At 39.0% G+C, this 27,225-nt stretch overlaps 1 protein-coding gene across 1 annotated transcript; it reads left to right on the top strand.

The window, feature by feature from the left end:
- On the top strand, positions 1-27,225 carry SHCBP1 (SHC binding and spindle associated 1). Its single transcript, XM_002913393.4, has 13 exons — positions 1-146; positions 2,903-3,070; positions 3,267-3,382; positions 4,830-5,038; positions 9,901-9,993; positions 13,952-14,185; positions 14,276-14,444; positions 14,744-14,864; positions 17,699-17,830; positions 18,487-18,605; positions 23,797-23,883; positions 24,271-24,412; positions 26,006-27,225. The coding sequence occupies exons 1-13, from the start codon at positions 38-40 to the stop codon at positions 26,329-26,331; spliced, it is 2,025 nt and encodes a 674-aa protein (XP_002913439.1). The 5' UTR covers positions 1-37; the 3' UTR covers positions 26,332-27,225.

The raw sequence follows: 27,225 nt of genomic DNA, 5'->3' as shown, positions 1-27,225 counted from the left end.
TTGTTCCCAGCTAGGCGGCTGCCCGCGGAAATTTGAAATGGCTGACGGATTGCTGGCGGGTGGCGGGCTGGGGTCGCAGACTATGACTCCGCAGCCGGAGCGCACGGGCTGGGCGGTCGAGGAGGAGCCAGCGCCTCTGGAGAAAGGTGAGCGCCCGTCTTGTCGGGCCCGAGGAGCCAGCCGCCTCCTGGCAGCGGACCGTGTCCGCGGTGGCTTGGGACGTCGGGACCCTCCGAGGGCGCCTGGGTCTTACAGGCCTTCCGGACCCGGCGGGCCAGGGTGGCGGCGGTGACAGCGAGAGGCTCCGACCCCTTCTCAGAAAGTCAAAGTCGGGAGGTACCCGGGACATATCCCCTCCTCCTCGCCTCCTCTGGCTTCAGCTTCCTTGAGACTGGAGGGGGTTGGGCCGGCTCAGGGATTTCCAACCTGGATGCCTGGGTGGGCTTCCGGGGTTTTTTTTGAGCGTTCATCTGTGCAGAGACGTCTCCTCTTTCTCATCTCAATCTCAGAAGAGATCATGAACCCTTTCCCAAAAGAAGAAACGTGAACTCTTGGCCTCAGTAGCTGCCCTGAGCACGGAGGGTCGGTGACACGCCCAAAGTTAGGGGAGCCAGGATGGGACCGAGTCTAAGAATAGAGCCCTAGTGTAATTTTCAGTCCTGTCTACCTCTTTTTGGAGATTCCGTTATGACTTTTTTCCTGATATTTTAAGCTGTTCAGACTTTTCCTTTAACATTTTCAGCTGGATTATGTAGTGCCAGCAAAGGGAGATTGTGTAGTTCTGGCAAAGGGAGAAAACATATGTGTGACTTAATTCCACTACTAATCCCTCTTGTAAACTGGCAAAATTTGGCCTTAGTTCTCCAGAGCCAGGGGTCCCACAGCATGTTGAAGATGAATTGAAATAATGTGTGAAAAGTAGTACTTTCAAAGTGGCTGTAAAGAATTGTGCTGAAGTAAGGTACTCTTTGCTTTTTTATATTGTGTTAAAATACACATAAAGTTTACCATCTTATACCATCTTAACCATTTTTAACTGTCTAGTTCAGGGTATTAAATGTATTCACACTGTTGTGCAGCTGTCATCACCATCCATCCCCCTAACTCTTTCATCTTGTAAACTGAAACTCTGTACCTATTAGACGATAACTCCCCATCCTCCCCTCTCCCAGCCCCTGGCTACCAGCATTATACTTTCTGTCTCTATGACTTTGACTACTCTAAGTACCTCATCTCAGTGAATTTTTACAGTATTTGTCTTCCTGTGACTGGCTTATTTCATTTAGCATCACGTCCTCAGGGTTCATCCATGATGTAGCAGGTGTCAGCATTTCTTTCCTTTTTAAGGTTGAATAATATTCCTTTGCATGTAGATATCACCTTTTGCTTATCCATTCATCCATTTTTGGACACTTGGGTTGCTCCCACCTTTTAGCTACATGCAAATAATGCTGCTGTGAACACGGGTGTACAAATGTCTTTTGGAGATCCTGCTTTCAGTTCTTTTGGATATATACTCAGAAGTGGAATTGCTGGGTCATACGGCAATTCTACTTTTAAATTTTGGGGGGACCACCGTCCTGTTCTCCATAGCCCTGTACCATTTTCCATGCCTACAGCCGTGTACAAGAGTTCCTGTTTTTCCACATCCTCACCAACACTTGTTTCCTCGATAGTTTTTCTTGTTGTTTTTTGATAATAGCTATCCTAATGGGTGTGAGGAGAAGGTATTATTTCTTTAATAAACATTTATATATACTATTTGATGGGTACTGTTGTGATTAACAGGTGAGTTATTTAATTAATATAATTGAAATAGTCATGCTATTTTCATCTTCCCTCTATAAAAGAGGAAACTGAGGCGCAGAGAGATTGCCACACAGCTAGTGAGGTATTGATGTCGTCTGAGGCTCATGTGTGTCGGCTTTTGTGAGCAGTAGACTTGAGTACGCTGTGGGTCATTTGTGGGGTCAGGTAGTTCTGGTGGCCTGAATAGAGACAAAGAAGTCAAAGGAAGGTGAAATAGGAGGAGTAGGGGGCAGTGGGGTGGGCTGTGGTGGAGAGAAAGATTGCTGTTAATAACAGTCTCAGATATCCTTCCTGAAACAACCTGTGGAAACTATTTTGCCAGCTTAAATTCTACCCTCAGCATTGTTTATTTAGTAGTTGTTTTGTCTATTAAAAACATCGTATTATACAGAATTAGATATGCAACTGACCAAGTCACGCCTTATGAAACATAATTGCATACAGCCCAAACCTAATGTGATTAGCATTTTCTAATCCTTTCTTTAGACGCAGTCACTGAACTTAGTGAGGAGGAACCTTTAGTGAAGTAACTATAGTGAAGTGAACCTTATGCATTATTAAGAATCTCTCATCCCTGTTTATTGAGGGGCCATTGACAGACTGATATTGCAGAAAATAAAGGGAGGCTTCAGCTCATTTGTGAAGGAATATAGGAAACCAAGTCCTAACTTTAATGCAGCTTTATGGAATTGTTTTGGGAAAAAAACAACTGTAAGGTATTTGACCATGGTAAGTTGCTAGCTATAGTAAGAATCATAGCTCTATCCTTTGAAGGAGATCTTTAGTGATTTCCAGTGAATCAAAAAACCCTTTTTCTCTGCCTCCCTGTAAAACTTCACAGAACAACAAAGACCTAACCTGTGAAAGATTTTAGGTTCTTATTGTTTCAAAGTAGAACTTGGATTTTGAGATATTTTCAAGTTTGGAAAACTGATTTCTTCTGACAGTGATAAAGGTAAATAAAGCATCACGCCCCGATCCTTGTTTGTATTTTGTTTGGAATTTCTAAGCAAGGATATGAAATTAGAAGCAGTCTAGAAGCACTGGAAGGGTCCAGGATAGTTAAGCCTGCTTATTTTCTTTGTTCTTTTAGGTCTGTTGCAAGATGAAGATTCATGCAGTGATTGTAGCAATCATGATAAGCCAGGTTCTAGTTTACCAAGTTTTGTGCCTGAAGGAAAGACTCATTTCCCAGAAATATTCCAGACAAGTCAACTTTTGTTCTTTGAGCGATTCAGAGCTTATCAAGATTACATTTTAGGTGAGTAGTTTTTGTTTGTTTGTTTGTTTGTTTTGGGTTTTTTTTTTTTTTTTTTTGCTGCTTTTATCTTTTCGGTTTACAAGTAGATTGTCTGTCTCCATCCACCAGATTGCTAGTTGGTTCTGAGAAAGGGGATTTATTAACTTTTCTCTGCATTATGCAGTCTCAATTCTTATTGTGTTTAATTTGTTTGTAGCTGACTGCAAGGCCTCTGAAGTAAGAGAATTCACGGCTGAGTTCTTGGAGAAGGTCCTTGAACCATCTGGATGGCGGGCAGTCTGGCACACTAATGTGTTTGAGGTGCTGGTTGAGGTAAATTTAATTCTGTTGTTAAGACATTTGTCTCTAGCTAAGAGCACTTTCCTTCAGACTGTTACAGCCAAAGTGCTTATTTTTAATTAAAGTTTATGAGCTGATTGAAAATAGCATGTTTTTTCACATCTAATTGTCATGGTGTATGAAGTGTTCCGCAAATTCTAAACGCAGCCAAGGAGGAGCTACCAGGGAATTGAGGCGGTTAAAGTTCCAGTGTCCTTTGACAAGGGGAAACGGACTCTAAACCTATCAAGTGGAGGAGATGTTTGAGACCATTTAAAAAAGAAAGAGGCCTCATTATGAAGTCAGCGGAGTTTCAATTAATTTTTTACCTTCTTAGTTGTAGCCCATTAAGTAGCTCAAACCAACAGGCATTTTAAAACTGGCCTTTTTTTTGCCTAACAAATTTGTAGATATGTGGTTAATCTCTCGATAATGTGTCCCATTGTCAAAAGTAAAAACAATCTTATTTTTCACCCGACTGGGCCTTTTACACTAAATTCACACTCTAATCACAGCTGAGAATTTTTCTCGGTGTTTGTTAACTGGACCACAGAAAGCCCTGTTAACCTAAAATGTTAAACAAGGGAGTGAGAATACAAGTTGTTGCTGCAGCTATTTTAGAAAATGACATCATTTACTGCAGTGATTATAGACGAGGCAGTGGGTTGCAGCTGTTCCTGGTGACTTAAATTTTGTATTATGTTAATATCTTTGGTTGCAGTAAAGGCCTATTAATTTGGTTACGATAGTGTTGTCATCGGCTGTGTTGTCCGTCCACGTCTGACCCCCCCACCTCCGCCCTGATCTCTAATAGTTGTCAAGTCATGTCAAAGTCATTGTTTTAAAAGAGAAATGTGTCATTCCTCTGCTTAAAACCTCTAATGCATTGCGTTTACCAAAGCCCTGGTGTTGGCTTTGTGGCTTCTCATTGTCTAGAGAACACAAAATCCAAGCTCCTTCCGTTGCTCTTTCCGTCCTGATCTCTTTGCCCTTTTCTCTCACCTCATGTCCTGCTGCCCCTCCCCCGCCCATTTCTTTCCTTTGGTTCCAGCAAGAAATACTGCCTGTCTGCTGCTCCCGCAGCCAAGTTTTTCTCTGCCACAGGGCCTTTTCACCTTCCTGCTCTTCAGATGGCTGCTTCCCTTTCATCCTGTACATCACAGCTAAGAAGTGACTTCCCTCGACCACCCCAGCAAAACCAGGCCACCACCCCTCCTGGTTATACCTTGTCACTTGCTCATCACAGTCCTGTTTGTTTGTCTCCTCAATTACAATGTAAGCTCCATTTGGGTAAGAGCCAGGCCCTTCTTGTTTATTTTTTATATTATGGAAGAAGGCTCCCTGTTCCCATTACATGCATAAAAAAAATCAGGCTAGTAGTAGTGTTTTGTATGTATCTTAATTTTGATTTCCATGTAAGTCACATTATTTTAAATTTCAGGTCACAGATGTGGACTTTGCAGCCTTGAAGGCAGTGGTGAGGCTTGCCGACCCATACCTCTGTGAATCTCAAGTGAGCTCTTTTAACTTGGAGTGTATGAATGAGCTCCTCGATCTGAAGGAACATCGGTTGCCCCTGCAGGAGCTGTGGGTGGTGTTTGATGATTCTGGAGTATTTGACCAGACGGCCCTTGCAATTGAGCATGTCAGGTAGGAAGAGAGAAGAGTTGATAAAAATAACCCCGTGGTGGGAAACTTTGGATGAAATGCAGTAATTCTGGTCTGTGTTATATACCCAGATTTAAAACTCATACTGTAAAGTTGGTCTTTGTAGTATTTTAAAATATTCAAAGATAGGGGACTCTTTTTTAAGTTAAAAAGATTTAAAAAGCATTTACAATTTTCATTTTGAGATAATTTCAGACTTATGGAAAAATTGAAAAAAATACAAAGAATTCCTGTATGGCTTTCATTCAGTGTCCCCAAATGTTAACGAAAGGTAGAGGATTCTTCATTTGGTTTGCATATGTTGAGAAACTGTTAAAAGTTCTGGATGCTAAGGCTTATGGTTGATGTACTTGAATATGAGGAAAGGAGAGAAAGTGAGGGAGATGTTACACCATGTCTTGTGCACCAACAAGGCACGCATTTTTTTTTTTTTTCCAAGAATGTATCTGCCCAAAGAAGATGTCTTCTTAGGTCATTTCCAGGATCCTTCGGGGATATGTTCATGCCTTTCAACCTTTTCTGGCATTCTTGATTTCCCCTTGAACATGTGCACTCTTTGTCCTTTCAGTGAGGAGGAAAGCTCCTACCTGGATCAAGTGGTATGCGTTTTTGTTTTTTTTTAAATTTTGATTACAGTATAGGTAACATACAGTGTTATATTAGTTCCAGGTGTACAATGTAGGGATTCAGCACTTCCATACATCACCCCGTGCTCATCATGACAAGTGCCCTCCTTAGTCCCCATCACCTACTTCACCCATCCCCCCAACCATCTTCCCTCTGATAACTATCATCAGATAAGTCTTTTGTCAGATAGTTCCTGATACAGATAGCTTTTTTGGATCTTCTGTGTTATAAGTATATTCACTAAGGAAGGCTGATTTTTGTCTATTTAAAAATGCACTTCTATTCCTCTAGGAACTGGGAGACTGGATAATTTAATGATCATGTTAATAGTGTGGCATAGTGTCTTGTAGTTTTCAGTTTTTATACCATTAGTGGGTTAACCTGGTTTTGCTGAGCTTAATTTGAATGGTTTACAAAGAAGCAGGGTGTTTTGGGCCCTGCTTCCAAGACCTTATGGAAAATTTCTAATTCTATGCAAGAGCTTTTAACCCTGTATGTTCAGTATTAGGCCAAGCAATACAAATCTAAAGAACCGGCTTCTGCCCAGAACCAGAATAATTCTCTTATGTTTCTCTCACTTGAAAAAAATCTGCCAATTGAAACAGTTGAAGGGAAAGGGATAATTGGCGAGTTTAGGAAATTAAGAATCAGGGAGCCAATCTCTAGGGGTATTGAAGGTGGAAGACAGACTAGTATTTAGAATTAGTAGTGGTATTATTTGAAGGTGAGCCTAGCTAAAGTCATTTTGAGGACTCAGATTCTGGTCAATACCCAGAAAAGTTCCAATTATGCAGGTTCTCATTTATTTATTCAATGAATATTCCAGTGCTGTGTCCCGAGTTGAAGGGGAGATTTGACTGGTGCATGACACTGACTCAATCACCATCACCAGGGGGCTATCAGTCTAAAGGTGGAGATGACTCTTAACCCCACAAAGGTGTATATGTGGCTGGAAACTGCAGTGAGTGCAGTGAAGAGGTAGAATGTTCTAAGACTAGGTCAGGTGGCTGTTACATGGCTGTCTCCTGAGGAAATGGCATTTGAACCTGGGTCTGAGTGTTGGCTAGGTGAGAGGGGCCGTGGCAGGGGTGAGGAGGGAACAGGTTCAGGAGCTGAGTGAATTGAAGGCGCTGAAAGGCCAGCGTGGCTGGAACACAGGCAGAAATGGGGGAGGCTGAGGAAGCCAGCTTAGAGGTTGTCAGGAGTCAGAAGACGTAGGGCTTTGTCAGCCAGTTAGTCATTTTTGTCTTTAAGGGCACTGGGGAAGCACCGAAACGTTTTTATTCAAAGGTCGATAGGATCAACTTTGTATTTTAAAACGTTCGTTCTGGCTGCTGCGTAGAAAACAAATGCAGGGAGATGGACTAGGAAGACCAGGTTAGGGGCAAGAGAGTGGACTGGAGTGAGGTATGGAGAGACACGGAGGCTTCCTGAGGAGGTAGGATGGCTGGGACTTGGTGGTGGAGTGGATCTGGGGGATGAGGAGATCCGAGTGGATATGGCAGAAATCAAGGTTTCTGTCTTGAGGGAATGAACACCGGAGGAGGTGCTGGTGTGAATGACGTATGAATGTCCAGTACGGTGCTGATGAGCTTACTACTTGAGCTGGGTCTAGACATGTAAGTAGAAGCCAGGTGGAGAGGACGGACAGCCTGACCAGCATGACGCCTGGAGGTCTGAAGAGCTTGTGAAATGGGAGTTTGCATGTAGGAGGGCTGAGGCCAGAGATGTGCTCTAAGCCAGATTGTGAACCCATGGAATACCGCCATGCTCGGGATTTTGAACTTCATTCTGAGGGCAGGAGCCAGCAGTTTTTTTTATTGAGTAAAGGCATGCTCGGGTTCATTTTTTTTTTTTTTTTTAAGATGAGTCTAGAGGGGGCACTTGGGTGGCTCAGTCTTTTAAGTGTCTCCCTTCAGCTCAAGTCATGATCTGGGAGTCCTGGGATCGAGCTCTGCGTTGGTCTCCCTCCTCAGCAGGGAGTCTGCTTCTCCCTCCGCCTGCTCTTGTGCTCTCCCTCTCTCTCCCTCTCAAAAAAAAAAAAAAATCTTAAAAAAAAAAGCCAAACAACAACAAAAAAGATGACTCTAGAGGATGAAGAGACTGGCAGTCCAATCTACAAAGATTAAGAGATGGCTTCATTTCACTGATCCTTTTCACAGCAGAACTTGTTGACCAAGTTCTGTGTAGTCTCAGGCTGCACTTGGCATTCCAGTAATGCTTCCACTGACGCACAGTGCCCCTGAAATTGTGCTGATGTCCTCCTTCCCCATCATCTCATCTCTGCCCTTATCTTGCTGTCCCTCTTGGTTGCATTCTAGCTATTTGATCATTCCCATCTTCTTAACACACTCTCCTCCCCTCTTCTTAGTCACCTTGGCCTGCTGTTCCTCTCTTGTTCAAGACTTTAAAATGTTGGAGTTACCCAGGGATCCGTCTTAGGCTAGCTACCCTTCTGTCTCTTTAATCAGCCTTGGAAGCACATTAGAATCACCTGGGAATTGTTTTTTATAGGAGTATTCCAACTAATACATGAAGAAAGAATGATAGGATCAGAATATTAGTATTTTATAACCTGTAATAAAGAAAATAAAGATTCGAGGCAATGGTCATGATTTGCCACCACAACCACTGGTTACAAACTCACAGGGAACTTTGTAGTGGGTGGATCAGGCTGAGAAACCTGAATCCAGTGGTTTCTTAAGCACATCATCGGAAGAGATGACCAGGTCTCATACACTTCCTGATGGAAGTACATTGTGTCTCCTTTTAAGTATCCTTGCCAAAAAAAAATTTTTCCTAAAGCTTATCAAGCCTTTAGATCTTACTCTCTGTTTACCAGAAGTAAAAGACAACAGAAGAACATGTTAAATGACCCCATGAGGATGCAATCAATAAAATTCAGAGTGTGAAAAACTGTTAAATAAATTGCAAGGAGAAAAGGAAGGAGGGATAATCTATAGAATAGAAGTGATTTAATTAAATGCAAGGGTTGACCCTTGTTGGGATCCTTATTTGAACAAGGCAATGATAAAACAACAACAATGGCAGAAGAGACAAACAGGGAAAATTTAACACTAACTAGATACTTGGATGTTAAGGAATTATAATATTTTCTTATATAAAGATTTATTTTAGAGCTACATACTAAAATTTGTGAATGATGTTATATGTTTGACATTTGCTTTAAAGTAAACCAGTGTCGGGATGGTGGGGGTGGGGAGCAGAGGAGTAAGGATGGGTAGGGTAGAAATGAAATAAGATCGCCTATGCATTGGTAATTGTTGAAGCTGGGTGATGCATACATGGTATTCATGATACTCTTTGCTTTTGTATATGTTTGAAATTTTCCATAATAAAAATTTGTTAAATCACTTGGAGAGGTTTAAAAAAATTGGATTCTCTATCTAACCCCTGCCTCCCCCAAAGATTCTGATTTATTGGTCTGGAATAGGTTTGGGAACCAATTTTTAAAAGCTTCCAAGGGGGACTCTAGCATGCAGCCAGGTCTGAGAACTGCTGCTTTATATCATGCCCCCAGATGATCTCATCTGTTGTTTTCATGCAGTCAATACACTGACAACTGCCAGGTTTAGGTCTTTAGCCCTGACCTTTCCCTTGGGCTCTAGGCTTGTATATTTATCGTCACTCTTGACATTATCCACTTGGAGGTCAGATAGGCATCTCAATTCAAACATGCAGAAAACAACTCTGTTTTTAACCTAAACCTATTTCTCTCCCAGTCTTTTCTCTCTTAACAAATGATACTTACCATCCACCCAATTATAGATGGTCGATAAATCTTCCTTTTCTTTTATTTAATTAATTAATTTATTTATTTATTTAGAGCATGAGCTGGTGGGGAGAGGGACAGAGGGAGAGGGAGAAGCAGACTCTCCACTTAGTTGACCTGGGACTCGATCCCAGGACTCTGGGATCATGACCCGAGCTGAAGACAGATACTCAACCAACTGAGCCACCCAATCACCCCAATAAATAGTTCTAATTAAAGATCATCATTGAACCAGTGTTGTAGAAAAATTTCTTCAGCCAATCCATAGAAGTTCTATAACTCATGACTGTTAAGTCTAGAATTTATGTAACATTCTCTACTGTAGCTGATACAGTCGTTTCGATTTACTCTGTAGTTTGCACCCCTCCAGAACCCTAACACTGACCCAGTGATTGAATTTGAATGATATGAATTTCCTTTTCAGGTTTTTCTATCAAAACATTTGGAGGAGCTGGGATGAAGAAGAGGAGGATGAGTATGATTATTTTGTCAGATGTGTTGAGCCTCGATTGAGATTGTAAGTATTTATTAGTGACCTTGTACGTGTTGGAGAAACAGCTGTCCGTGGTTTAGTTTTACCCATCTGGGGCCCACACACAGAACAGGCCACCATACGAATAGTATAACCCATTGAGAAGTTATTAAATGAAGCTTGTACGAGTACAGAGAAACCTACTTTTAGTTTATAAACTGAGTAGCAGCAGAGTTCAGGGACGTTGAACTTAAACAGCTAACTGTTTTGTAAGTCTAAGTAAAACTCAGTTGAGCTAACGTGTTAAAAAAAAAACAAACCCCTGTGTTAAATTCCAAGACAGTTGTTTGAAAAATAGTGAAATTAGTTGAATTATAGACTTCTTCTGCTTTAATTTTTCAAAAGAGTACTTTAAAGAACATTTGGCTTTATTCTAAGTTCCTACAGTAAAACACACTAGGTTAAACTAACAGAATTATTTCAGGGTGTTTTGTCGAGTTCTTGCCCTTGAATCTTATTTGACAAATGGATGAAAATACTAAACAGTTAATATTGGTGGTGCATAAAAATTTCCTAAATACTGAAACACATTCTTTTTCTAATTTGTCATATTTTAATAGGGAAAAATGTTTACATTACAAAATACCTTATGCAATCCGTGTAGTCGTTCTGCACTGATTTTGTTAAATGTGGCATTCAGATTTCCACTAGATGACACTCTAAGACCAGGTAGTTTTTCTTGTATTCGTAAGCAGTAATTTAAAGGCAGTGCTGCAATAAGAATAAAATTAGAACTTGCACTCAAAAAAATATTGTAGAAGGTAATTTTTTTCCCCCTGTGTGAAAGATGATTTGGTTACATAAGGTAGTAACCCTTTACATTTTTGTGGAATCCAATTAGATTTAGTAACTTTCTCTTGGTTTATATAGTAAATAATAAGTAAAAAAATATGTGAAAAGTCTGGTTAATGGTTCTACCTGATTTAGAATTATGTGTGATTTCTATTTAGCCTTTCCAACTTTTCCATTGTGTATTTCCTATTTTCCCATAGTATAGTCAATAAAATGCCAGGATTTCAATAAGCTTGCATATTTTCTAGTTTTGGTACGCTTGCTCTTAGAAAGCAGTGATCGGTTTTGATTGAAGTGAAACGTAATGGTAGGTGAATATTTTGTATCCAGCAAATTTGATCTTGGAAAGGACTGTATTCTGATTTGACAGCTTTACATGTTCAAACAACAAGAAATGATTTACATACATACCTTGTACATCACTGGCAGATAGGAAAGCATAAGGGAGGAATTGTTTTCAGCTATGGAGAAGAAACTATGGTACTTGATGGGAAAACTGGAATGTTATCAAATGTAGGCAGACTCTTTAGAAAAGGTCCCTGGGCAAAGATAGCGTGTTTTCAACAGACAGGATTTAAAGGGAACCAAACCATATTGTCTTGATTTTTCCCTGTGAGGTAGATGTTCTTCCTTTTTAATTCAAAACACTGTGCTTCAAAGCTTATGGGTCTGAGACACAGATGTTTGTTCATTGCTTCCAGACCACAAAGTATCACTTTAATGAGAAGAAACAAGCGGATTGGCATGGATATTGGAAATGCTAAGAAACTTACTTTAAAATTTGAGTCTTAATCTTCATAACTTAATAGACCTGACCAAGCAAGTGGTTTGGTTCCCAATTTTTTGTTTGCAAAGTGGATTTCTAGAATATCTTTAAATGAGTATGGATTAGCCAAAGCAGACAAAATCCATGCTTTTCAAGCTCACCTAATTCATTTACTTGAAAAGTGGGGAAAAAATTATTTTTTATTCATTTTAAATAGTGTTTGAATGTTAACTGTAATTTCATGTAAATTTGTTTAGGATGTGGTTCTGTTTTTTCCCCCCGATCTTATTTAGAGCATGACTAAGTTGAAAAAACATCATCTAAGGCAATAGTTTTCAACTTTGCACATCAGACTCGCCAAGGGACTTAAAAAACAAACCTCTCTACTTCTAGAGACCAATTTAATTGGTCTGAATGGGGACCTGAGCATTTGTATTTTTAAAAGCTCCCCAGTGATTCTAATATGCAGCCGAGGTTGAAAAACTGGCCTCAGGCATAGCTAGTCAATGTACTTTTAGCTGAGAAATAAAGCAATTATTTTAAAACTACAGGTAATGACAATAATATTGCAGTTTATTTTCAAATCCATTAATTTCACATCCATTAACGTGATTGTACTAAATTCATAAATTATCTTATTACATCTAGAGATACTTTTTGCTCTGTCTATATATTTGGGAAGGTATATAAACTAATAATAAATTTTAAGTGCCAATAAGGTTGTCCAATACAAGGTTATTTTGTTTTAATCACTCTCTAGTTTAGTAGTGGCAGCTTTATATTTTTTTTCTGAGAATCTCAAAGGCTTATGTTTTTGAAACATACTCTAATATTCTTCCTAAGGGAATATTCAGCATAATTTTGAGCTGTAGTGCTTTAAATGTGAGGAAGGAGTAAAGCCAATGCTTGAATCATTTTTAATTTTTGATCTTATAAATATGGTAATCTTCAACATTGTTATGAAACTGTTGGGATACTTCCCTCCCCTCTGCCCCACATCCCCAGATTGCCCTCTGACATCTGCTTTTTTTTTTTTTTTAAAGATTTTATTTATTTATTTGACAGAGATGGAGACAGGCAGCGAGAGAGGGAACACAGGCAGGGGGAGTGGGAGAGGAGGAAGCAGGCTCCCAGCGGAGGAGCCTGATGTGGGGCTCGATCCCAGGACTCCAGGATCTCGCCCTGAGCCGAAGGCAGACGCTTAACGACTGAGCCACCTAGGCACCCCATTTGACATCTGCTTATTAAGATTTTGATTCTAAGGCGCCTGGGTGGCTCAGTTGTTAAGCGTCCGCCTTCCGCTCAGGTCATGATTTCAGGGTACTGGGATCAAGCCCTGCATCTGGCTTACTGCTCAGCAGGGAGCCCACTTCTCCCTCTCCACTCCTCCTGCTTGTGTGCCCTCTCTTGCTGTGTCTCTCTCTGTTAAATAGATAAAATCTTTATTTAAAAATTTTTTTTAAATTATTAAAAAATATTTTGTTTATTTATTTATTCTGAGAAAGAGAGAGAGCACGAGTTGGAGGAGGGACAGAGGCAGAGGAGAGGGAGAAGCAGGATCCTGGCTGAGCAAGAAGCCTGATGCGGGTCTCAATCCCAAGACCCTGGGATCATGACCGAGTGGAAGGCAGATGCCTAACTGAGCCACCCAGGTGCTCCAATAAATAAAATCTTAAAAAAAAAAAAGATTTTGAATCTAATATATGAGAACATAATTTTTTATTAAATAATGATTACAAGTGGTTAAACATGAACTTTCAGTGTTGCTAAAGCACAAATGCTTGGATCTAAGGACAAAACCCAGCAACTCCTCAAAACAGGAGAAGTTAGTGACCTTAACTAAGTGGTCCTTAAAACTTTCAATAGCTTCTACTTATAATAGATTGCTATTCAGAAAGACTTTACAAGTACCTGAGTTACGTGAGATAAAATGCTTTTCTTCCTGGTCTTTGAGGACTAAATGGGCTGTTTTAATGATAGGAAAATGTGTCAGAAAGGCAGTGGATTTTTTTTTAATTTAATAATATATATTTTTTTATTATATTATGTTAGTCACCATACAGTACACCCCCCAGTTTTTGATGTAAAGTTCCATGATTCATTACTTGCATATAACACCCAGTGCACCATGCAACATGTGCCCTCCTTAATACCCATCACTGGCCTATCCCATTCCCCCACCCACCTCCCCTCTGAAGCCCTCAGTTTGTTTCCCAGAATCCATAGTCTCTCAGGGTTCATTCCCCCTTCTGTTTACCCCCCCTTTCGTCTTCCCTTTCTTCTCCTACCAATCTTCCTACTTATGTTCCATAAATGAGTGAAACCATATGATAATTGTCTTTCTCTTGAAAGGCAGTGGATTTCAATCTTCTTTTAAACTTTCAGGCATTATGACATCCTCGAAGACCGAGTTCCTTCAGGACTTATTGTTGATTACCGCAATCTGCTGTCCCAATGTGAGGAGAGTTACAGGACATTTTTAAATCTGAGAAGCAGTTTGTCAAATTGTAACTCCGATTCCGAGCAGGAAAACATCTCCATGGTTGAAGGGTTAAAATTGTATTCAGAGATTGAACAGTTGAAACAAAAGCTAAAACTCATTGAGAATCCTTTGTTGAGGTATGTTTGTCTTTATTATTCTTAGTTGGCTGGCATCTTTTCTAACCAGCTATCTTACTAAGAACTGATAGGTCTGTTGGTTTCTCTAAGATACGTGTTTGGTTATCAGAAGAATTCGAATATTCAAGCAAAGGGCATTCGTCCAAATGGTCAGAAGGTCATGCATGTGGTCTCCTCCACCATGATGACTGGCCTGCTGCGGTCTCTGCTCAGGGACAGACTTTGTCAGGAGCCTTGTAAGGAGGAAACAGAAATTCAGGTAAAAAGAGTTTTTTTGCTTCAGGTTGCTTTTCTTCTTCTAATTCACTCCAGAATTTCCTGAATTCTACAAAGTGTTCACAGGAGCTTACCATAGTTGTTTTTTTTTGGGAAATGGGTGGTAGTGAGAGCCCTGCCTTTCATCAGCTTTAGTAAATTACCAAGCATGTGTTACTCATGAGGAGATATTTAAGCATGCAGTTTTGGCTCCCTTTATAAAGTGAAGCACGAGAGTACCTGGAGTGATATGTAGGTTGCCATTTTGGGGGTGTATATTTGCAATCTGTTGTTGTTTTCTAGTTCCATAGTGATCCGTTGTCTGCTATAAATGCCTGCTATGAAGGTGACACTGTGATCGTTTGTCCGGGCCATTACATGGTACATGGCACATTCGCCATTGCTGATTCCATTGAGTTGGAAGGTGAGTCTGGAATATCATGCAACCAAACTCTCTTCCGTGATGCGCTTAAGAAAACAGTAAGTCACTGATCTTGTTGAAGCTCCGAGAGTATGATTTAATCCATTTGATTTCAAATGAGTTGCCTTAAAATATTAAAAGTATTTAAAGTGTATAGGAGATTGACTCAACATTTGAGCAATTTGAGATATGATTCTTTGTATGTGTTGGGAAAACAAGCACATAGAGAAAAAGAGACTGTTAGGAAGAAGTATATTTTCCAGGTTTTAGGTGGTTTATGAAGAGGAAATCTTGTTTCTAGAATAAAAATTTTCCTAGCAATATTTTTTTAGAGTTTAGTATTTTTTATTTCCTGCTTACTCTTATTTCTTATATGTTATGGATATGTTGATGCATGGTTTTTTGTTTTTAAATTTAACGTATTTCTGCATAGGTATTGGTCCAACTTGAAAGTGGACCAAAAGTCTTTTATCTTATTAATTATTTTTTATTTTAAATTAATTTTAATTTTCTTTTTTAAAAGACTTTATTTATTTATTAGAGAGAGAGTGAGAGAGAGAGGGAGAGCACGATCAGGGGCAGGGGCAGAGGGGGAAGCAGACTCCCTGCCAAGCAGGGATTTGATGCCGGGACTCTGGGATCATGACCTGAGCCAAAGGCAGATGCCCAACCAACTGGACCACCCAGGCACCCTTATTAATTCTTTAAAATCTTGCTGAGGGGTTTTTAAAAGTGGCTCAGTCAGTTGAGCATCTGACTCTTGGTTTTGGCTCAGGTCATGATCTCAGCATCTTGGAATCAAACCCAGCTATGGGCTTCATGCTCTGTGGGGAGTCTGTTTCCCTCTCTCTCCCTCTGTCCTTCTCCAACTCGTGCTTTCGCGCTCTCTCTAGAGAAAAAATAAATATATAAAAGCTTGCGGAACGTCAAATTCTATACTTCATGTCTTGACCAAAGTGTACTTTTGAGAACATTTATGTTGAAAGATTCTATTAAAAAGAACTTTTTAGCAGTCATAATCTTATTGTACATTAGAATGATTCCTAAATTTAGGTTGCTTTGCAGTTGTTTATCTTGGTCCTGTGTATTTCCATAACATGTCAAATTTAGATGCACCTGTTCAACTATTTACCAAAAGAGCTTCAAGTTAGCCATAAAGCTTGTAATGCAAAAAGTCGTTTATCATTTTGGGACTTGTGCAGCTGTTCACAAACTGCTTAAGCTATGTTCTTTATCTTTATCTTGTCAAAACTTCTTAATGGAAGCAAGGCTGGGAGTTTAATTTCCTGCTGTTCACTAGTACATCACCTCACCCCTTTTTTGTTTTATGTATGTAATTTTTGTTCTTTTTCCTCTCCAATATTTGATATATAATAGATGTGTGTGTATAAATAACACATCTGCAGGATAAATCACTGCAATAAAAACGCTTTATTTTTTGGCATAGTGAAAATAACATTGTTATTATAGATTGTATGGTGGATAAGAGTTCTTCCTAGATTGGTGAGGATATTAATAATGAAATTGCCAACGTGTAATAAGTAACCATATAGAATTCTGATAGTTAAGTGTAAAGACAACTAGATTTACTGACAGCGTTTCTGAAAATTTGGGAAATCCTATGGTACCTCTAGTGTGAATTTATGGAGTACTTGTTCATGAGTAAGATTGAAAGTTATCTGATATCTTTTCTGATCTGTAGCTAACACTTATCACAGGAGATATATAATTGAGCACCTACTGTGTGTAGGGTGTTAACAGTACTTTAGTAGGGTTTTCTTTCTTGTTTAGAACATATATTCACTTAAGTGATGGCTTTATGTTTTAAACTACTAAGAATATGTAGCTTATTTATGCAATAACCTGTTTTTTTCTCAAAATGACAATTATTTTTAAATTTTTTTGGTGATAAAAAACAATGGTTATTATAGAAAATGTTCCAACTCCAGGCAGACACAAAAAGAATCAGGAAAAAAAATGCTTATAATCCAGTCATCCAGAGCCCACCACTGGCAGCATTCCCTACTCAGGAGTCCCCTCGCATTCTCCTCCAGTGTCCCTGAAGGCTTGTCTGTGTCCTTTGAGTACAGAGGACTTCCCTGGTTTTGCCTTTAATGTAGTGACTGCTTTCATTTACTCAAGGAAAGGCTCATCTTAGACAGCGAGAGTTATGTCTTACAGCTTTGCCTATGTGCTTCTGTTTTATGATGAAAGTCAGGCAACTTCTCCAGTTTTCTGATACTCCAGTTTTTTGTAAGCCCATTCAGAGGTCTGGCCTGTATTATTAGTTTGGGATTTGTAGAGATCCAGTGTTTTTTTATTGGTTCGCAAGGTAGACCTGTTTTTTCAATGACTAAAATGGTTTTAAGTCAGTTTGTCAGATTCTAAGTCAGTCTGTTTAAGAGAATACTAAAATTAGAAAATCTTGAGAAATGCTTAGGCTTTTTTTAAACCTAATTTATATTAGAATAATAGAATTTTAGAGTTGGGAAAAAACTCACAAGGGTTAAATGCTTTAAAGCTTTTTGAACCAGCTGTATTTAGGATTATTTATTTTTATATAGCAGTTTTGTAAGCCAATTTAGTGCCGAGCTGGTCTGAGATATGGTTGATAGTGTAGTCTTCCTGATATGGGGGCAAACTGAGGAATTGTTATTATTAAAAATTGTATACCTGGTTTAAAATAAACAAGATATGTGGGGAGATAATTGGATTTTATTTAAATGCAACTTGGTTGACTGGTCTCATATCATTTGAAATAGAGAAATCTATGGTAGCAATTTTATGTTTAGACATTCCCCCTCACCCATCTTAAATGCTCTTGTTCTGTTCCTTAGGTTATGGTCTACCAGATGATATTGTGATAGAAAAGAGGGGCAAAGGAGATACTTTTGTCGATTGCACAGGTGTGGATATTAAAATCTCAGGCATAAAATTTATTCAGCATGATGCTGTAGAAGGAATCTTGAGTAAGTATCTGAATATTTCCTATATTATTTTGTTCCAGGTTTTAAAAGAAAACTTTACTTTTCCTGGAAGGTGCAATTTAATAAACCACTCTTGAGTATAAGGAAGGCTGATTAATTATTTATGTGCATAACATGATGACTTAGGAAGCTTACTCTAAAGTAAAAAATAGTTCAGCGTATTCTTGAAAATTTGTTCGTTTAATACTGGTTTCCTTGTGATCCTTTTTTTCTTTTAAACATTCCAATATTGTGGTGTCTGTTCTTTGTATTCGATTTAGCCCTAGACTCAATGCAGCTGTATTCACATTGTGCTGGTATTGGTTTTCTAGAATCTATCCCCTTTCTTGAATTGGGTCTCCTTTTCTCCCTTCCAAGATACTCATGAAAGTTACTCTTTGATACTTTTTTGGTAATGAAAAGTACTTTTTAACTTGATTTTGCATTTCTGAGATCCATTCATTTGTTTTTAAGAATGCTGCTTTTAGATTTTAGTCATTATTTTATAAATTATGAGTTTGTAATTCCAGTAACAAAGTTTAAATGGTAGCTAGAGAAATATTTAGACCACCTAATGTACCTAATGTCAGCTCTAGGCCATTTCTAGTATTGGAGAGCACACATTACTTAAAGCATTTGATTGCATGTGTTCCTCCTAGTCATTCACCGTGGTAAGACCATCCTGGAAAACTGTGTGCTGCAGTGTGAGACTACAGGAGTCACGGTGCGAACATCAGCAGAATTTTTAATGAAGAACTCAGATTTATATGGTGCCAAGGTAGGATAATCTCTTATCCTTTGGGGAAGTAGTTTAGGTTTAAGTCCTAAATATGTAAACAAAATGTGGGACCAAGATGTAAATGCATACTCTTATTCTCTGTCTTCAAAGAAGTTCAGACACTTTTATGTACTAAGTCAGCCAGATTCAGTTGTATAAAGAAGAAAAATAAGAAATCTCAGTTTCTCTATGATAACTGAAAAATTTAGACCCTGCACGTTTGTTAACTTTATAAATGATTTTGCAGCAATTGAAGCTCAGTTGCTTTTGTTTTTTAATTAGACTTTTTATTTTGAGAGAATTGCTGAGATAATGTGTTGTCGTAAGAAGTAATACAGAGAGATCCTGTATGTGTATTCTGTTCTAGTTTCCCCCAGTTGTAACATCTTGCAAAACTGTAGTACAGTAGCACAACAGGATAACGTCCATTCAGGCAAGCTGAGTATTTCCATCACCCCAGTGATCCTGCATATTGCCTTTTGATAGCGACATCCACTTGCTTCTGCTTCAGACTTCTTTAATCACTGTCTTCTCCATTTTTGTTATTTCACCATTTCAAGAATGTTAAATCATTTTACATTCCCATCAGAGATGTTTGAGTGATACGGTTTCTCCATATCCTCGCCAGCATTTGGTATTTTTACTGTTTTAATTTTAGCCATTCTGATAGGTTTATGGTTTTAATTTGCATTTACCTAGTGGTTCGTGATATGGAACATTTTTTCATATGCTTACTTGCCATCCTTCTCTTCAGTGAAATGTCTATTTGTGACTTCTGCCCCCCCCTTTTTTTTTAAGATTTTTAAAATTTATTTGACAGAGAGAGACACAGCGAGAGAGGGAACACAAGCAGGGGGAGTGGGAGAGGAGGAAGCAAGCTTCCCACCCAGCAGCGAGCCTGATGTGGGGCTCGATCCCAGGACCCTGGGATCATGACCCGAGCCAGAATCAAGAGTTGGGTGCTAAACGGGCTGAGCCTCCCAGCTGCCCCTGCAGATTTTTATGCTCGTCCAAAGCTTGTCTTTTCATTTTCTTCACATGGGCTTTTATAGAGTAAAGCTTTAAATTTTGATGAAGTACAATTTATTGATATTTCCTTTTATGGGTAGTGTTTTTGGTGTTAAGTGTAAGAACTCTTTGCCCAGCCTTAGATCGCAAAGATTTTCTCTTTTTTTCCTAAAAATTTTATAGTTTACATTTTACACTTAAAGTCATGATGTATTTTTGAGTAAATTTTGGTATAAATGTGAGTTTTAGGTTGAGGTTTATTTATTTGCTCATAGATGTCCAATTGTAACCACATCATTTCTTGAAAAGGTTGTCCTTCCTCCAATAAATTGGTTTTGCACCTCTGTCAAAAATCATCTGGAAAATTTGTGTGGGCGCATTTCTGGGTTCTCTTTTCTGTTCCACTGATCTGTGTAGCTGTCCCTCACCAATACCTGCTACTGTAAAGTCTTAAAATCTGGTAGAGTGATTCCTCCCACTTTATTTTCTTTTCCCAAAATTGTTTCAGCTATTCTAGTTTCTTTGCTTTTCAATAAAAGTTTAAGAAAAATATTATCTCTATCTCCAAAAAAATCTAGCTGAGTTTGTGATATGAATTCTAGTAAACCTGTATATCCATTTGGGGGGGGGGTTGGACATCTTTTTTTTTTATGTTGAATCTTCCAATCTTGTGAACACTCTATGTCTGTCCCATTTATTTACATCTTTGATTTCTTTCATCAGCATTTCTGTGATTTTCGGTATACAAGTCTTGTATGTGTTTTGTTAGATTTGTATGTAAATATTTCATTTTTTTAAGTGATTGTAAGTCATCTACTGTTTTTAATTTCAATTCCATGTGTTCATTTCTACTATATAGAAATACAATTCACTTTTGTCTTATATTCTGTGACCTTCCTGACTTTTCTTAGTTCTAGGAGTGTTTTTGTAGACTCCTTGGGATTTTGTACGTAGACAATCATGTCCTCTGCAAATAGGGACAGTTTTATTTCTTCCTTTCTGATCTGTATGGTTTTGTTTCCTTTTTTTGCTTCACGGCACTGACTAGAACTCCCAGCACTACATTGAATGAGAATGGTCAGGGTGGACATCCTTATCTTGTTCTTGATATTAGGGAGATTGCATTCACTATTATACCATTAAGTACAAGGGAAACTGTAGGCTTTTGTAAATATTCTTTTTTTTTTTTTTTTTAAGATTTTATTTATTCATTTGAGAGAGAGACAGAGAGAGCACAAGCAGTGGGAGACGCAGAGGGAGAGGGAGAAGCAGACTCCCCACTGAGCCAGGAGCCCGACATGGGGCTCGATCACAGGACCCTGAGATCATGAACCGAGCCAAAGGCAGATGCTTAACTGACTGAGCCACCCAGGCGCCCTGTAGATATTCTTTATCAAGTTGAAGAAGTTCTCTAGTTCTGTTTTGTGAGAATTTGTATAATGAATATGTATTGACATTTGTCAGATGTTTTTTCTGCATCATTTCTTATGATTACATAATTTTTCTTTTTCAATGAAAGAAAATGGTGGATTACATTGATTTTTCAAATTTTGAACCAGTTTTGCATCCCTAGAATAAACACAACTTAGTCATAGTGTATTTTTTTTTATATATTGCTGTATTACATTAGCTAATATTTTGTGAGGAGTTTTTACATCTGTATTCATGAGGGATATTGAAGCTTTATTTGCACTGTCTTTGTCAAGTTTTGGTATCGGGATATTAGCTTCATAAAACAAATTTGGAAGTATTCCCTTCACTAGCTTGCATTCTTTAAATGTTTGGTAGATTTTTCCAGTGAAACCATCTGGACCTGGAGATTTCTTTTTTGGCAGTTTCAAAATTATGATTCAATTTCCTTAGTAGTTATAGGGCTGTTCAAATGACCTATTTCGTATGAGGTGAGTTAACAGATATGCTCATAGGTTACAGAGCCCCTGTTAGTGGGCACCAGGTCGGTGGTGAAGGGCTTCCTGTTTGGTGGCAGTGGCAGCCGTGGCTCCTGGTGTAACAGGTGCTATATGCACCACCTCCCACCCAGCCCATTAAGCTTCACACCAGCCTGGGGAGGCGGGTGACATCTCTCCTGCTAAGTTGTCAAGTTCACATGTTTCGAGTTGTTTGTAGTATTCCTTTAATCTTTTGATGTCTGCAGGGTCAGGGCTGGTGTCTCATTTCATTCTTGATATTGCTAGTTTGTTATAGTCTCACAGGTCCCTGAGGCTCTATTCACTTTTCTTTTTCAGTGTATTTTCTCTCTGTTGTTCAGATTGGGTAATTTCTGTTGTTCTGTCTTCCCAGTTCACTGATTCTTTGCTCTGTCTTTTCCTTTCTGCTGGTGAGCCCATCCATGGACTTTTCATTTCGGTATTTTTGAGTTCTGAAATTTCCATATGGGCCTTTAAAATCTTCTGTTCCTTCGCTGAGACTTTCTATTTCTGTATGTGCCTTTCATTTTTCATTTGTTTTAGATATGTTCATAATTGCTCATTAAGGCACTTTTAGCATGGCTGCTTTAAAATCATTGTCAGCTAATTCTAGCATCTCTGGACATCTTGGTTTTGGCATCTATTGATGATCTTATTCAGTTTGACATCTTCCTGGCTCTTGGTATTGGCAAGTGATTTTCAGCTGAAACCTGGACATTTTGTACTGTATTATGAGAGCCTGGATCTTCTGTTTTAGGGACACAGCTATAGGAAGGGATTTGGTGGAGGCCACTGCCTTGTTACTGCCAGGTGGAGGGATGTAAAAGTCCAGGTTCCCCATTTAGCCTCCACTGATACCCAGTTTGAATGGGGAGCTGCTACTGCTGGCAGGGGGTGGAAATTCTGGTTTCTCACGGGTGGGAGTGGGTGGTCTCCACTGATGCTACTAGGGCCTTGTTACTGGCTGGTGGGCATGCAAATCCTGGCTTCTTGCTTGCCCTTCTCTGACACCATCCCATTGGGAACGTTGGGGTGCCTGGTGACAGCCTTGGGAAGGTGGAAGTCGATTCTCTCCTCTTGGCATTTGCCAGCATGCCTGGGGATGGGCGACTGTTTTTATCTTTGGTGTTTGGCTGGTGTAGAGCTGTAATTGTCTGAAAGTTTTCTGTCTAGGCTGCCTGGTCCTTTGGCTAGAGAGAGCAGGCTTTTCAGGAGGCTTTTCTGGTCTGTGTCTGGTGGTGTTTATGGATTGCCAGCTTCTTCAGCCTCCAGTCTGGGGACGAAAGCCCAATTAGCAGACCTTTTTTACCTCACAGAGAGTTAGACTGGTGTGTAGTGGGCCATGTGGACATATATGTTCTTGTATTCCCGAAGGGGGAATTAATAATAAATGTTTTCTCATGGCATATATTACTCTTAGAAAAACAACTCAATATACATGCAGTAGATGTGTTATAAATGGTTAACAGCAACTCTTCTTCAGGTATGATATTGTGTATGAAATTATTCCAAAAAATGATTTCTTGCATAACTCTAGAGATTTGAGTGAATTATTTTTACTTCCCAGAGTGCTTAGTATAACTTCAGGAAATAAATTATTACTGTTACTACTATTTCTTAACTGGTACCATGTGGCCCCAAGGGACAGTGTGAAAGAGCTGGGCCATGCGTAGATCTTTCTGGTTTCTTTGTATAAATGAGACACTTGAAATGGCTGCTAATTTTAACATGTGTAGTAGTGAAGGCCATTAATTGTTTAGCTCATAGAAGTGATTTTTAAGTTATGCTGGGATGTTTTAAAACTGATGTGTTTTTAAAAATATCGGGTCTTTTTTTTGTCCTTATATTACAGTATTTTACTAGACTCATACTGTTCTCCAACTAATTTTCTATCTCAGAGAGGATGTTCATTTTAAATAAGTGCAAAATTGTTAAATAATTTGTTCTTTTTCTTTGGCAGAATCAGAAAACTGACTTGTCCAGAATGAAAGGGAGTGGGACAGTAATCAGGTGTTGAAAATCTTAGCCAGTGTTTTGTGTGTGTATCTGTGTATGGTTTTTGAAATTGATAAATGATAGACAACTTGCTGGAAATGGAGCAAATGGAAATGTTGATTAGAAATATCTAGTAAAACTTTCTGTAAAACACTTTATATTTGCACTATGTTAAGGTTTCAGAAGTGATTGTAATAAATCTTCTCTTGTAGTCCTGCCTTTAAAAAACTGATTGTGATACCTTAAAATGTAACTTGTAGGGTGCTGGTATAGAAATATATCCTGGAAGTAAGTGCACCTTGAGTGACAATGAAATCCATCACTGCAAGGAAGGGATACTCATTAAGGTAAGTACACCTGCTAAAACACCCTGTTTCGGAAAGTTAGTTAGAATGGTTTCATCTATGAAATAATTATGTTTCATTAAATTCCCATGTTGAGTTCTATTGTTTTCTGGTTTTGAAAAGCACAAACGGTATATACATCTTAATAATCATCTTGATATCAATAGTTGGTGATTGAGGGTCTTTTGTGAGAATACTTTGCTGTCTGTAGATCTGCAGAAATGACAGAGGAATGCTGTGTCACTCAGAGCTCAGACTGTGCTACCACTTATTAATAAGCATAGCTCTCTCCTTTATTTTTAGCATTGCCTGAAAGAAGTGAGAAGATTTTTAAAATCAGGCTGTGTTGACTATGACAGTTCCTTAAAACATTTGTTTTCAATGTCACAGGACTTCTTAGATGAGCATTATGACATTCCCAAAATATCCATGGTGAATAATGTCATACATAATAATGAAGGTTATGGTGTTGTCTTGGTGAAACCTACAATCTTCTCTGACCTGCAGGAAAATGTCCAAGATGAAACTGAAGGTATGCTATACCTAGTGATTTTTTAGAAACAAAAACCAGATCTAGTTTACTTTATTTCAGCATTAAACTTTGATTAAGGAACTGAGTCTTCCTCTCCTCCTTAACAAAGATAACTGGCATATACTTGGACATGGAGCTAGAGAAGCTTGGGGAAGCTGTAACATTATAGACTCTCAGGGTGAAACTTTCAAGGTCAACTAGTTCACCTGTTCATTCAAAACCTTGGTGTGTGGTTTCTTTGGTCCCACAGTTCCCTTCTTATCATGCTCGGCTTTCTGTACATTTATAGAGTAAAGCTGGGCGTATGAGAGCAGAGGTAGTTCCTGCTGGCGTTTGTTAAGGATGGAGGCAGAGAAGTGCGTGTGCCAGCTCGAAGGCTGCATTTACTGGAGGGGATCATGGAGTTTCTCTCTCTCCTTTATTGGCAGAAGTAATGCCTCCCTGTCAACTGTTTTTCTTGGCAGCAAAGCTGAGCTAACTCAGTAGGAAATTCATGACTTTCAAACCATGACCCAGATTACTATGAAATCTCAGTCAGGGGGATTAAGTATTGGCCTGAGTGAGGAAAGTGGTCCTCGTCAGCCTTCAGGACCCACTCCAGTTCTCTGTGAGTTTTCTTCTCACAGTTCTTTAGGTCGGAAGTCCAGGTGGGCTTGGCTGCATTATGTACTTAGGGTCTCACAAGGGTGAAATGGAGGTGAGTAGGCTTTTATCGGAGAGCTCTGGGGGGAATATCTGCTTGAAACATGAGATGTGTTATTCAGAGCCAATGCGTATTCTTATTGTTGGCAGAATCCATTTCCTTGAGGTTGTAGGAATGAGGTCTTCATTTTTTTTTGCTATTGGCTGGGATTGTTCTCAGCTTCTAGAGGCCACTGTAAAGTCCTTGCCCTATAACGTCTCTATCTCAGCAACCTTCCTTAGGAGAACCTCCCTCAAGGCAAATTTTGCTCATGCTTCAGATCTCTCTCATGTTTTGAATTTCTTCATGCTTTCCTCTTCTTCATCTAGCCAGAGAAAACCCTGCTTTTAAAGAGCCCGTATGATTAGGTTAGGGACAACTGAATTATCTTCTTTTCTTGAAGTCAGCTGATTAGCAACCTTAATTACATGCACAAAATCCTTTTGCCATTTAACAATCGTGAAAGTAACACTGGGGTTGGGCATCATAGGGGCCATCTAGAATTCTCCCCAACAAGCACTCATAAAGCTGGCATCAGCTGCTAGAGTGGGAGTTCCTTTAGGAAGAGTGGCGCTGTCTTATTAGTCTTTGCATCTAGCTCCTAACACCATGCTTAGTAGGTAGTAAATACCCCGAAAAGGTCTGTTGAGTGAATGAGAGTCTAGAATAAAAAGAGAAGAGAATTCAAAATTGGTAATCCTGTATGAGGGTCAGAAAGCCTTGAGGCAAAGAGTAAGACAGCTGTTCGTTGAGATACTTACTGAAAAGAGTGCAGAATCCAGTTGGATGGCAGCAGGAATCCTTGGCAGAAAAAACTTGAAAGCTCTAATAGAGTATAGAAATATATATATTTTTTGTTGGGTTATTTTGTACATTTATCTTTATTTGTTATAATTTGTTTGTTTCTCCAGAAAATAGAGCACTTAAAATTCCCACAAGTGAGGAGGCAGGCACAGCGGAAAGGGTGGATTTAGAAGAGCTGATTCAGTGTGCAACTGGCAAAATGGAGCTTTATGCAAGATCCACCCTTTCTGAGCACGTCGAAGGCAACTGTGAAATTGTAAATGAACTCGTTGCTGCCTCCACCCAGAAGGGCCAGATGAAGAAGAAAAGGTTGAGTGAGCTGGGGATCACACAAGCTGATGACAACTTAATGTCACAGGAGATGTTTGTTTCAATCGTGGGGAACCAGTTCAAGTGGAATGGGAAAGGGAGTTTTGGCACATTTCTTTTCTGACCACCATGATGTAAATAGATAGCAAAAATTGGATTTTGCACATGCTGCCCCAAGAATCACTGCTGCTAGCGTAGTTCGCTTCATGTCTGTATTTTATATTTGATAAACTTGATTGGGTTTGAGTGAAATGTACATCTATTTCTATCTGCAGGTGTTGCACATGAAACATTCCCTCTGTACGAGGAAGGTCATAGACACATATAAAATAGAAAATATTTAAAGATTTCTTATCTAGAAAGTCTTGCTTTCTCAAACTCATCATTCTGTCAGGTTATTAAGCCTGTCGATAACTTTCTAGTGTAAATACACTTTAACCTAGCACTTCAAAGATGAGGCAGAAAGTCAGGGAGTGCAAGATGAGTGCCCAGAAATGCAGTCAGTGTCAAATGTGCAGTGTTCTTACACTTGTCTTTTTCTCCCAATTACAGCAAGTCTGATTTCCATGCTGCATTTGCATAATAATTGTCTTAAAATAAAAGCTTTTATGATTGGGAGGTTATCTGCATAATCAGACTTATTATTGAGAATCTGAGTGGGATGCATTTTTCTGTTGAACTGTGTAATCATCAAAACAGTAATAGATAGCATGGCAGGTTTGAAACATGAGATGTGTTATTCAGAGCCAATGCGTATGTAGAGCATTTTCACTGTTGCTGAATATGAATGATTAAAAAGAAGATATTTTTCTTTCACCATAACAGTATTTTGATCAGATTTCCAATGTCTTGCACACGGTGATTACTTTTACAACCTCTGTCAGCTCTGTGTTCTTGAATATCATATTGTAAAACACAGCTTTTAAAAAATATTTATATTTTTAAAAAGTATATGTGACATTAATGTGCTTACTTATTAAAATTAAAACAATGAAATGGTAAATTGAATGTTGTTATA

This window comes from Ailuropoda melanoleuca, chromosome 12, assembly GCF_002007445.2.
Source record: "Ailuropoda melanoleuca isolate Jingjing chromosome 12, ASM200744v2, whole genome shotgun sequence".
In the NCBI taxonomy this organism is placed as follows: domain Eukaryota; kingdom Metazoa; phylum Chordata; class Mammalia; order Carnivora; family Ursidae; genus Ailuropoda; species Ailuropoda melanoleuca.
The sequence above is the reverse complement of the archived record's forward strand: the minus strand, read 5'-3'. Positions and strand labels throughout refer to the sequence as shown.

What these genes read in the sequence shown, in the direction of transcription:
- SHCBP1 (XM_002913393.4), top strand. Translation starts at nt 38, where the DNA reads ATGGCTGACGGATTGCTGGCGGGTGGCGGGCTGGGGTCGCAGACTATG. An exon ending in TGATTCCATTGAGTTGGAAG is followed by an intron (nt 14,865 to 17,698) that starts GTGAGTCTGGAA and finishes TCTGTTCCTTAG; the next exon opens with GTTATGGTCTACCAGATGAT. An exon ending in CAGATTTATATGGTGCCAAG is followed by an intron (nt 18,606 to 23,796) that starts GTAGGATAATCT and finishes TGTAACTTGTAG; the next exon opens with GGTGCTGGTATAGAAATATA.